The sequence below is a fragment of the Eupeodes corollae genome, chromosome 3, assembly GCF_945859685.1.
Source record: "Eupeodes corollae chromosome 3, idEupCoro1.1, whole genome shotgun sequence".
Taxonomy (NCBI): Eukaryota; Metazoa; Arthropoda; class Insecta; order Diptera; family Syrphidae; genus Eupeodes; species Eupeodes corollae.
In genome coordinates this window covers 56,978,041-56,991,223 of record NC_079149.1, presented here as the reverse complement: position 1 = coordinate 56,991,223, position 13,183 = coordinate 56,978,041, and the positions used below count along the sequence as shown (strand labels likewise).

Genomic DNA, 13,183 nt, shown 5'->3' with positions numbered 1-13,183 from the left:
TAATTGATTTATGAAGAGCAAACAATTTGAAATCATATAAATTTTGAATAGAACACAAAGACATTTAGAAGGGAACTGAACTCTAAGAACAAACACATTTATCTTTCTATTTACAAAAAATAATTAAATATTTAGCTTTGTTTGGAATTTTTATTAGAACATATGGTATTTATTACTCTTTTATGTATCTGCTTATTGCCAACATAAAACTTAATAATATAATACAATTCTAATCGTTTAAGCCGTCTTTTATAATGTTAAGTCTTAAAAAAAACTAATTAGGTAATTTTATCAAACAATAATAAATTTTAGAATGCTATATCAGTGTTACATGCAATTTACACAATTTTACCTGCATTCAATAAAACAATATAAAATTTTACACTGAACTTTTCAAACTTTGCACTCTTGGGTTAGAAGGATGTATATGTATTGTTTAAAAAGAGGAATAAGTCGTTTATTATACGACAATCGTCTTGTTGTTGTTCATTGTTTTTGTTCTCTTTAAAAATTGAAGCATTTTATCATGACAATTATATAAACTTTAATTTTTACCCCCGCTACTCAAAGTTTTTGAATCTGCGCCTTTTTTTCTCATAGCGAAACAAATTTTAATGGATATTGAAGCCTTTGGAATTGGAAAAGTAATTCTGTAGGAATTATTGGAATTCGAGGAATAATTATTATATCTTCATCCTTTATATCGTGAGCTGGCAACAAAAGATATTAACGGTAATATTGTTTTGCTAAAATTTTGTGACACGACGTCTTGTACTATAATTGACGGGCATTTGAATTTCGCATAGCTATCTTCCACACAAAAAAACTTGTCATAATATTACTGCCTTACTACGTGTAGGACGGACAAACAAACAAATAAACTGACTTTCCCATCTAAAGGGTGGTTACATTTTGAAGGCCGATGTTGAATTTAAATAAAACACAAATTATATAAGAAATTATTATAATATCTCTTTAATGATGTGGTTCAATTATATTTGGAACAAAATATTCAATTCAATTATGTTTTGAAAAAAATATCGGCCAAATAGCTCCCTGACCTCAGCGGCACACCTCTATCCGATGGTCCAAATTTTCGATGAACGCTGAGACAAAATTGATTGAATGTGCCAAATTATCTCATCCTTTAGCTCTGGAATTGAGATAACAGGGGCATTGAAATTGTAACACAAAAGAACCATTGTTTTTTAAGCTATTTGGTAAGTGGAACCGTTTTGTTGAAACCACATATCGTCCACATCCATAAAAAAGTTTGTTATCATCTCACGATAACCATCTGACGATGACGTCAGCCTATAAACCGCCACAAACAGTCACTCTTTGTAGGTGCATTTTTTCTTTTATTATAATTTGTTCAAATTCGGTAGTTCTGCTTATTGACGAATCCTCTAAGGTGAAAATGTGCCTTATAACTAAATATGATTTGTTTCTGAAATTGATCATCTATACTGTTGCCATTTCCTTCCACAATGCTGACGCTTGAAATGGTCAATAGGCTTTACTTTAGAGCCGTGTTAATGCAAGTATTTAGACATGAACATTTCACTAAACAACTTTGACAAGAAATGCTTTTCGGCTAAAGTATTAAGAGAACTAGAATTGAAAAAATTAAACGAAGATAAGCAACCTGGATTTGACGGTATCGCTCCCGTCGTTTTAAAAAAATGTGCATCTGTATTGGCAATCCCTCTTCAAATTATTTTCAATCGCTCTCTTCGAGAAGGTGAATTCTTGAGTGAATGGAAAATTTCTTTTATATCACCTATTTTCAAGTCTGGCTCGAGAAATGAAGTCACCAACTACCGTCCCATTTGCAAAATATTCCCAAACTTTTTGAAAAAATTATTTATAATAAGCTAGTTTTCCTTCTTAAAGAAGTAATATCTCCTCTGCAACATGGTTTCATTAGTGGAAGATCTACTACAACAAACTTAACTATTTTCAGCAATTATGTCTTAGGCATTCTTGAAAAGGGTCTTCAATGTGACGTGGTGTATACCGACTTCTCTAAAGCTTTTGATAAAGTCAATCATTCGCTTTTAGTTTCCAAACTCAAAAATTTAGGTTTTCACTCTAATTTACTAAGATGGTTTGAATCGTATTTAGTAGGTAGAGTTCAATATGTTCGGATCAATAATATACTTTCGGATCCAGTGGAAGCTACTTCTGGCGTTCCACAAGGAAGTCATTTGGGGACAATCCTATTCTTAATCTTTATTAATGATATCCCATCACTTTTAAAAAATTGTTTTTGTCTGATGTATGCCGACGATCTGAAACTATTTTTAAGTATTCGAACTATATCTGACTGCATACATCTGCAGAATGATTTGTCCAAGCTGAACGTTTGGTGTGTTATAAATGATCTACATCTTAATGTTTCTAAATGTTAGAGTATGACATTTTGCAGAAGTTTTTCACCAATCATCTATCCTTACAATATTGAAGGAATCTCTTTATCTAGAGTAGACGAAAAAAAGGATCTGGGTGTAATCTTTGATCGAAAATGTACGTTTATTAGCCATATTGACTACGTAGTTGCCAAAGCCAGCTCAATGCTTGGGTTTATTTCCAGAAATTCTAAGGACTTCTCTGACCCTTTTACTTTTAGGTCACTCTATTTTAGTTATGTTAGATCAATATTAGAATATTGTTGTACCATATGGAACACAATTTATGCAGTTCATTCCACAAGAATTGAAAGAATCCAGAAAAGATTTACTAGGGTAGCTATTAAGATCTTACGTTGGAATGTCGATTTGCCTTCTTATAGCTCAAGGTGCTTGTTACTAGGCATCCAAACTTTGGAATCACGAAGGAAATATTTTGATGTAATGTTCGTAAGGGATGTTATCAATTACAAAATTAATTGCCCCGATTTGCTATCATTAATTAATTTGCATGCACCTTGCCATGAATTGCGGCACAATATATTCTTTTATGTCCCTTTTCATAGGGTTAATTATGGAAATAATGAACCCATAACTCGTTGTTTAAGACAGGCAAACTCGGTATGTTGTGTACTTGATTTTAATATGTATTTAAGCAGAGATAGCTTTAAAAAGCAACTATTATCATTTATGAACACTGGTGGATAATCTGTAGGTATGTTATTTGTTGATTGTTAAGTACTTCTAGTAGTCTATAAGAGACATTATTGCTCTGCTTGATGAATAAATAAATAAATAAATAAATAAATTTTGACTTTCGATTTTTATCTCACACAAAATATTTGTACTAACATTTTCTCAAAGTTTAAGACAAATTGACAGACAGAATTGGAAGTTATGAAGCTAAGTCGCATCCTAGCTTCTTAAGGTTTTTAACGTTTTTTTGAATACCATCATTTCATTCTTCTATACATTTCAAAAAAATTTTAAACATGTTTTGTATTTTAAGTGAGAGACCTCTAAAACACGTTTTTAAAATAATAAAAAGTTATCAAGGCTGATTGACCATCCATTCAAAGTTTTTTAGTGTCTAAAATTCTAAATTTTCAACTGGTCTGCGTTTTTATGATAAAGAATGATTTGATCTCTTTAATGGATTTTTGAAATTTTACCATTTCCATTAAATAAATGCTTCTATAAAATTTACAATTAACAGTTCTACGTTATTTGAATCGTATGGTGGTCACATGCCCGGTTATAGCAAAGAAAAGGAGAACCATTTACTTGAAAGTATTTTCAAGCAAGGTTAACTCTTTTGTCACTTTGGTTTATCTAGACCCGCTAATACAGTTGGCTTCTGTTTAGTTTGAATTTCATTGATATAGATTCATGTTTTAGTACCAGTGCCAACATGCATACAATTTACTCAATTTTGAGTCATCGTCCTTTAATTTTTTGAGCGTTTCCTTAAAGTATTATTTCTTCAGTTTCGGATTCCGAAGTGAAAATATCATATCACAATTACATAGGTGTGTTAAATTTATCATGATAATTTTGAAGGTTTCCCTTGCCTGTCGCTATTTCACTTGACGATCTTACACTGAGGGATTTTTCACAGCACTTCAACTAAATTTAGACAATCCTCACGAATTTCGTCGCTGAGTAAAGAGCGTCCAAGACTAAATTCTTTTAGCTAGACTTAGCTGGTAAGAACATTAGAACATTATTGTCTTAAAAATATGTAGTCCTAAATACGTTCACAAAAATAAATTCTGCTTAATTTTTGTATGTCAGATTTTTAATCGGTAATGGAAGAAACACCAGAAATAAAAACACTATTCCCTATTCTAAAGCATTTATGTAAGTCTTTTTACTCGTCACAAAACAATTGATACAAATTTTAAACAGTTATAGATAAGTATTTTTTTATTGGAAGATATTTTTGAGGTTAGCATCTATATATTTCAAATGAAACAACTCTTGTTTAACTTTTTTAACACTTAAATAAAAATTTTATTTATTGATCTTTTACTAGAATAATTGTTCCAGGAATTTGAACTTTAATTAAAATCTCAACTTTAAAATATTTTAATACTTATTAAAGAAAGTGCGTATACGCAAGAGTGCACATTTTAAAACATCTTCATCATTTTGAATGTAGTATCAATCGATTATTTAAACGATTAAGTTTTGCAAAAAACATCATTTTCGCAATTATTTGACAATTCTATTTGATGTTCAAGTATCTTTAAATACCTAAGTAATATGTATCATCATTTTCAAAAATGCTCCAACACCACAATTTTGTATATATGCTTTTGGGCTAACAGCATCCTATCGCCTCTAAACAAAGGTACTCTTTTGGCATTCTTAATTTTATTCGCACATTGTACACCAAATGCTTTGAATTTTAGCCTTTGCGGCTTGAATATTGGACATACACTAATGACATGAAAACATCTTAGTTTGAAGATCATAGATATTTCATTATAGCTTAGTGAATAATGAAAGTTGTTTCTGTTGTAATGGTTGACATTGAGCTGGCTATATAAAATACTGCTATCAGACGCACGAGCTCTTGCAATAAATCTATCTCGAGTAGCTACTCTATTTTGTATGATCCGATAAAACTGTTCCTTCAAGCTGTTTAGGTTGTTCAAGTCAATATGTAATCTCTTTCCACAAGATTCACCAATAGATTGCAACTTTGCATACCACCAGTCCTTGTTCCTCAACTCGTATAAGAGCATTTTTTTTGTAATCCTTGATTCTTGATAATTGCTGCAGAGTTAAAGTATGAAGTCAACTTGTGGCTTGAGTGTATTTGTAAACATCTTTGGTAGCTAGATGTGTTTTGGGGTAAATTGAAGAGTTTTTTAACGATATTTTTATGGATCTTTTGAATAACTTCATGCTCACCCAAATCCTATCAAAACTGCGCACTACAGCACTAATTGGATCTCAGGCTAGGTTGCCATTTCATTACCCAAACCTGATAAACATACAGTTGATTTTACCACCGAATGCAATATTTTATGTTTTGTTAAAAGAATTTTGCTTTGTTTTAAAAAACATTTTTTCCATGATAGATTTAGTAAGCTTTGATATCTATTGGCTTGCTTAGTAAGGTGTTTACTGAAATCTAAAGTTGGATTCAGCCTCACACCCAAATATTTAATCTCTTTCGATGTTTCCAAAAGATTTCCGTCATAACTATAACTCCTTAGGTTTTGAGTATGTTAGGTTTTTGATTTTTCAGTGTTAAATTATAAAACTCGACATTCGATTGATCATTAGTTGTAAGTTTTCTTGTGATTCAGAGAGAATAACTTTATCATCAGAATATAACAAAGCTTTTACACTCAAATTATAGATTTTTATTTATCCAGGTAGAACATCTACTAAATCATTAATAAACAATGAAAACAGCGAAGCGCTCGGTAGAATCTTGTTTTTGACCAGTACTTGTTCGAAACCACTCCGAGAAGATTCTGATATCCCAAACAGCTGCAATTGTGTCCGTGTAAATTTCTGATTCTGGTTGATTTGTGAGAGTTTATAAGAATGTGCATTTCTGTTCAGTAGATCGAAGGCTGCTTTAAAGTCCAGTCGACAAAGGACGAATAAACTTTTCTATTCTTGGCTTGATACGCTTGAACAATCGATAAAAGTGTAAAAACCTGATCAATAGATCCACAGATTTTTCCAGTCTCTCTACAAGGATACTGCAAAATATTTTAGCTATAACATTCATAAATAAAATGCCCATTTAATTTTCAGCAACGTCCAAGGGGTCTTCTTTATGTAATGGAAATACTACAGACTTTTTTAACGAAAAGAGATATCAGCATTGGAAAAAACTTTATAAAAATTCTTAATGAGTGGAACTGGAAAACGTTTAGCAATTTTTTGAAAAAAGTATACAAGTAAAGAATGCTTATAATGACAGAATTCATTTCATTTTTGTTATAATTATAATAGATTTTTATTAATTTGCTAACCAGGCTGACGGCTTAGTCATAGCTATTAAATTCATACAAGTGTACACTTGTAAGTATTTTTTAAAGTGATTGAGAAACCATGAAACATTTTCTATGTAACTCCAAAGAAAACAAAATTAGGATGTTTAATCAGAAGATCTCAGTGAAAAATTGTGAATCTTTATTTGAGAAATAATAAATAAATTGCATAAATAAAATTGTTTCAATGCTTTTGTGGCAATTATTTATATTTCAATGAGATTTTAAACAATAGCATAATTTAACTTTTCAGATGTTCAAAATAAAAAAACTCTCATTGGAAAACCCCCAAGATTCTTTGGCCTAAAAACATTAATGTTAAATCAAGAATACCCGCGGCCAATAAAGTTATTTTTTTTAAATTAAAATGTTTATTCTTTTACACAACCTACAAATGATAACCTTGAAGTAAAAATACTTTTTTTTTAATCAATTATTAGAAGACCCAAAAGTCTTTTATATCTGTATTAATCAAAAAAACCTTGACTTTAGCATGAACTTGAACTTATTTCCATCGCTTATTCTTGTAAATTTTGATGTTGTTTATGAGCGTCTAATTCAAAGACAAAAGAATATAAGAACAAATTATCAAATCAAAAATCGTTCCTATGAGATGTTTTATAAAATTTACAATTTTAATAATTATTATGCATTATCTTTGATAATATTGTGTATCTATTCGACAGGTTTTTGTTTATAATTTTGTTTGTTGATGGTTTTATGTTGATTGGTATACGATAAAGATACATTTTATTTCTTTCAAGAACCCATTGTTTGGTATATTTGCAGATAATTTGGACCCTTAGTGTGTTTTATTTTGAAAATATAACTCTCATCAGAGCCTACGTCACAAAGCCAATGCACGCTTATTAATATATTGATGAATTATCAAAACAATTAACAATCAATTAAATATCCAATCAATAATGAAATTGAAAGTTGTGCATGTATAAGTTCCTTACCAGTAAGGAAATAATTAATTACTTACTTCTTAACAATACATTAAGAGCTGTGTTTAATGTTTTATGTCATAATTGGATTATTTTATACATTTCTCAAATGATATCAGATTGACTTTGAATACAAATGTATAATTCCAAAACTCTTTTGTAGAATAAACATTTTCATTAGATTAATGTATCAAGGTCAACTTGACTGAAATTTCAATAACAATTTTGCTACTACATTATTTAAAGCTACATCCAAAATAACTACTTTAACAAATATTTTAATTGTCAATAAACATCGTTTCCTTTGAAATTAAACATAATAAAATATATTAAAATACATATTTACAAAAAAAAAATTATGTGACGTTAAGATATTTTATCTTGATTGCCAAAAAAAAAATCAATAAAATAATTAATTTCTCTAATATAAAGACTAACTAACTGTTTATGGAAATGATTTAAACATTTCTGTTGAATCGACAAGAAACTCAGTTTAAAAAAAAATACGTATCCAAAAATAAAAAAAAAATGTTAATAGGTCAAGTGCGTAGGACTCACCTTTTTTCGCATTATCAGATTTTTATTTTGGGACTAAAAGCACTCAAGTTCCTTCCGATAAGATATTATGGCGTTAATGTTGAGCAAGAAATTGGGATTCTTATTAAATATAATTAGAGTTTTCGATACATAGCGAAGGTCTGCAAGGCGGCTGCAGAGTCACGTAAGAGACTTACCTGAAACAAAAAAATATCAGCTTAGTTTAAATAAAGAATACATTTTTTTAAAACATTAAAGCCTTTTTTTTTTTTCTTCATTCAAAAATGTGCTTCAATACGTCTGCATAGTTCAATTTAGTCCTACGTCTCTCTAATAATATATTTGCTCAAAGTCTGACTACATCACAAAGGATCTTTCACACATCCAAGGTATAATATTATTTGTACATATTCATTTCATTTGTTCAGCCAGAACCAACTTTTTGTAACCGGACAAGTTAGCTGCGTATATTCGGTAAAAACGACTCAAGGTTTTAGTAACAAATAATTCTATGAATATTAAATTTTTCAATTGCAGTTCGAGGTCTTGCAAAAAAAGCTTTTTGAGCAAGTTACTCTTCGAAGAATTAGGATTCATAACCTTTAGGTATTTTTTCTTTGGGCCACGTAAAACGTAAGGTTTACGAAAAGCTTCACAATCGTTTAAAAATTGCAATTGGAAAATGTTTCTAAAATGGCAAGGATAAAAAGTTGTAACTTTTTAAAAGTTGTGTCCACTCTTCGAAAATTAAACTTTCTTTATTATCAAAATTCTGCTTAAAAGAATATATTTTCTAAAATGAGGTATGAAGAATTATTGAAATTTCAAAGTTTATGTTAGGCCACTGAAATTTTAAAGAATGATATGACAATTTCTTAAAATCGCAAATGGTTAGCTTTTTGAAAATGAATACGAACAGAAGTCCTTGAAAGAAAAAAGGACCATACAATTTATATCTTCTATTAAAAACAGATATTTCATTCAATATTGATTACGTCTGAAAAGAATTCAAACAAATTATGATTGATCGCACACTTTCTTTGAATTTCCGAATGACGGATATGCTTCCCTTACAGACTTAGAACAAAGTCTTAATAAAGATAAAATATATAAAAAGTCACCAAAAAAGGCTATTTAGATTAAGCAAACCTAAATATACCCGAAATAATAGTATTTTTGTATACTTTTTTTTTAACTTGATACAAAATCAGCTGACAATTCCATTTAATTGGTTTTTAATTATTTTATTTAAGTATACCTGCCGCCCATAAAATAAAATACAGGTGATTCTGTAGATAATAACAAAACAAAAGACGATCTATTACCAGTCAAAAAATGTGTGTTCAAGTATATGTGATTCTTATTTTTTTGACACAGTATAAAACCAAAATTTGAAAGCAAAAATTTATCAGTTAATCATTCGAACGCTTTCAGGCGTAACCTTTTCTTTTAGCAGTCTATGATCAAAGGTTAAAGACGACGAAAAAACATTACAATATGTTTTCAAAATCCATGCTTTCTATTGCTTTTGTATTGGCTGGTTTTTCACTATGCGTAAGTAGACGTTGAATATTTATTTGAATTATCCAAAATAACATGGTTTTTGTAGGTTGAGAGTGGTGGTTCCAATATCAGACCCATCGATTATTCTCTAGGTGCCCTAATCGCCCGCAATGAAGACTCTTCTGAATGTTTTAACGAATTCTCAATCAAACAGGGGAATTGTGTTGAAAGCTTGGGACGAGATCGGAAACAGTGCGCAGATTCTCTAATCAAGGCTAATAATAGAGTGAATGATGATTTGAAAAAGTTCGCTTATAAAATAGCAAAAATACCGAACGATATTTGTGTTCATATAGATGATGATTGCAGGAATAAATTAGTAGAGGACGGAGATATTGTTGCAGCTTTGACTTGTTATGAGGAATTGGTAAATTAAATGTTAAATTTTTTATCAAATAACTTTTGTATAAACTTTTACTTATAGTTCAAGGAGCGAATTCGAATCTTAGAAATGGCACAAGATTGTAAATTGAAAAGAATTAATGTTAACAATGAGAGACATATGATATTGGCAACTAAGAAAAACTGCACTAACAATGCTGACTATAAGTATTTGGAAGAATCTGATGATCTTTTTAGAACTTTGATAACAACCTGCGACAATTCTCCATCGGATAGTTCAACTACTCTTTCAACTACTATCCAAACTACTCAGAACTTCACACAATCCCCTATTAGATCAACTACTCCAAGAATTCCTGAAAGAACTTCGACAACAGAAGCTGCATCGGCTTCAACGGAAGAAAATTCATCAGAAGAAGATTGGGAAACCAAGTCCACTACCAGAAGAAACCGATTCCCATGGGACAATGAGCCCACAACCAAGAGAGGTCGGTTCCCATGGAATTAGATATAAATACAAAAATCTATAGAAAGCAGGAATCTGTCTTTGATTCAACATTTGGAAACATTAAAAAAAATAGAATGTCTTTAAAATTGCATTGAAAATTTAACTTACAAAAAATATGTTAAACTATAAATAATAAAACTACTTTCATTAATCCTGATGGCAATTAATTTGTGACGTTTTATTTTAATTGAGTTTGTATGAATTTATAAGTTGCTTCGTTATGTAAACTATACTATGCATCGAATTTTGAAAAGTTTTTGGGTATTTATTATTTTTTTAAAATTGAAATGAAATTTACTTCATTCGAAATATTTTTCTAGCATTATTACTTATTGTTAAAAATTAATTCTGTAATATGATTTCTACATCATATGACAAGCACGTCTGGTTCGGGGATAGTTGAATCTGTAGGTCCAATTTTCGATTGCATTTTCCAACATATTTTGCCGTATATGGCCAATAAGGCAACGAATATTGTAATTCAAGTGGTCAACAGTTTCGGGCTTATCAGAGTAAACTGTCATATTTTAGATGTCCCACCGACAATAGTCAAGCGGCGTTAAATCGTACGATCTTCCAGCACAATTTAAGGGTCCATAACGTGAAAATAAGAAATAACAAAAAAAATTGTCAAGAAATGAACTGTGGCACTAGCTTTTTAAGCCATCTTGTTGAAACCACAGGTCCTTTATGTAAATCAAAATTTGATTAGCGAAAAAGTTAATAATCATGCGCTTTATCGTTTTTAAAGAAGTACCGGCCAATTATTTCACCATTATAAAACTATTAAACACAACAAATAGTTAGTTTTTGTTGATGTAACGGTGTCACAAAATATACTTGAAAATTTTCATTACCATAAATAGGGAAAATTTTTTAATTTAAGCAAAAGCTATAGCTTCATCAAAATGGACGAAGTGCGCGATGCTAATTTCGAACAGCCTAACTACGACGTTGAAGGTTGCTTCTAAGTCTGGCTCATTAGTTTCTAAAATATTTTTTTTACCAGTTTTGACCCATGACAAAAAAGGAAAACCAGAAACACAAAGGTGTATCTTTTAAGGACGTTTTGAACTTTTGAGGAGCACAGTTGCCCATCTACGAAAAATCTTGATTCAAAAGAAATGTTTGACAAATTTTCAAGGTATCAACAAATGGATTGATTTTATAGATTCTTCTAGCTTAAGGATGAGTTCAAAGAAGGCATTTTGAGTTGCTATTGGAATGAAGGCTTGTTTGTTTGATGCCATGATTTATTGTATGAGATATGTATGAAGGCCCAGACTCCAGTGGTAAGTTACTCTAGTTACTATGAATCAGTGACATAATTTTAACTAAGCCAATAAAATGAAAAATCTCATTAACATTTACTCTAAAAAAGTTTTTTTGGACTTAGTATAGATTTTTCTCCGTAGAGATTTGGTTTATAAGATCAGGTGAAAATAGAACTGTATTGGAACTTCCACGTCGAATAATTTAGCACCCAGTGACCTGTCACCAGTCAAATATAACTGATAAGCATTCAACTCTATTTTTTTTTCTTCCATCGCAATGTTTGCTTTTTCAGCATTGGTCGTTTTGGGATAGTGCCACCTAAAGAAAATGGAATAGGTTCTATTTCTACTTCAGAACCAGCGTCACGATAGTTTTCAATATAGGCCCAGACAAAAAACACAAAGAACTTATATTAATATAATATTTTTGGAAACATTCCACCCAAACCTTATACATTTTTGCAAATTTTTTAGAATATAACAAGGGATTAAACGGTCTGCTGCAAGCTAAATATAGAATATTAAAGTGAATAATAGTAAATATCAGAATTTTCTAAAGCAATTGCCCCAAAATGCAGATCATAAAATATATCTTAGTCTTGCCATAAAATACGTTACATTCAAATATTCTAATTCCAAAAAATATACTTTTTCTATAAACCAAACACAATTTTTATTTTTTTTTAAATAACCGAAGGAAATTGCATATTTCTAGGAAGAGTTTTAAAAACAACTAAAAACAATGAGTAATACGTACAACTACAATATACGATGTCGTATAGGCACTTCAAATGATAAACATTTAAAAACTAGAATGAATAATAAAATGCACAACTATGCCATATGAACTTGCTTTTTATTTTTTATTAAAAAGTGTTTGGTAAGAAGTATTTAAGTTGTTTATCTTCTAAAACAGCTTCCTTTTGATATCTTCTAAAACATTGAATTTCTTTAAATCTAGTGTTTCGACCAAACAAGTTTAAAGATTTTCCAATATTAAGTTTTTTAAAGTTTTTTTCTTAAATTTCAATATTATTATTCAAACAATATTTTTATTTCATGGCCGTATAATTAGATCCAATTTTGATATATAAAAAAGTCGATTTAAATAATTTCAATAATATGGGCGTACCTTTTTCAAAAAAAGGTAGTACACTGAAATTTGTTTACTAAAATTAATTTTATGTTCAAAGCTTTTCTTAAAACAAACCTTAAGACTGTCAATTTTAATCATTTGTCCAATTTTAATCAAGCATGAGAGAAGCACAAAAAATAGTTTCGGTCTTATTGTTCAAGACAGATATCTCCAATAAAATGGACAATTTTTTGTTTTGCACTGAAGATGTGTTCACCAAAGATGGCAAAAATACTGCATAAGCTTCCCAACCCATACCCTAGGCTGCAAGTCTCTTTCAACAGAATTCCCTTATCAGCAATGACGCAATTGAATTTTATATTATATAATGTGACGTGAATCAAAATAAGTATAATTTATTTATAAAATATCAAAAAAACTGAAGAAAAAATATTATTCAAATCGAATATTTTTTTAACAAGAAATATATTTGTATAACAAAAA

At 29.9% G+C, this 13,183-nt stretch overlaps 1 protein-coding gene across 1 annotated transcript; it reads left to right on the top strand.

The window, feature by feature from the left end:
• Window positions 1-9,313: 9,313 nt before the first annotated feature.
• On the top strand, window positions 9,314-10,497 carry LOC129951555 (uncharacterized). The gene is made up of 3 exons (XM_056063775.1): window positions 9,314-9,471; window positions 9,527-9,847; window positions 9,905-10,497. The coding sequence occupies exons 1-3, from the start codon at window positions 9,415-9,417 to the stop codon at window positions 10,328-10,330; spliced, it is 804 nt and encodes a 267-aa protein (XP_055919750.1). The 5' UTR covers window positions 9,314-9,414; the 3' UTR covers window positions 10,331-10,497.
• The last annotated feature ends 2,686 nt before the right edge of the window (window positions 10,498-13,183 follow it).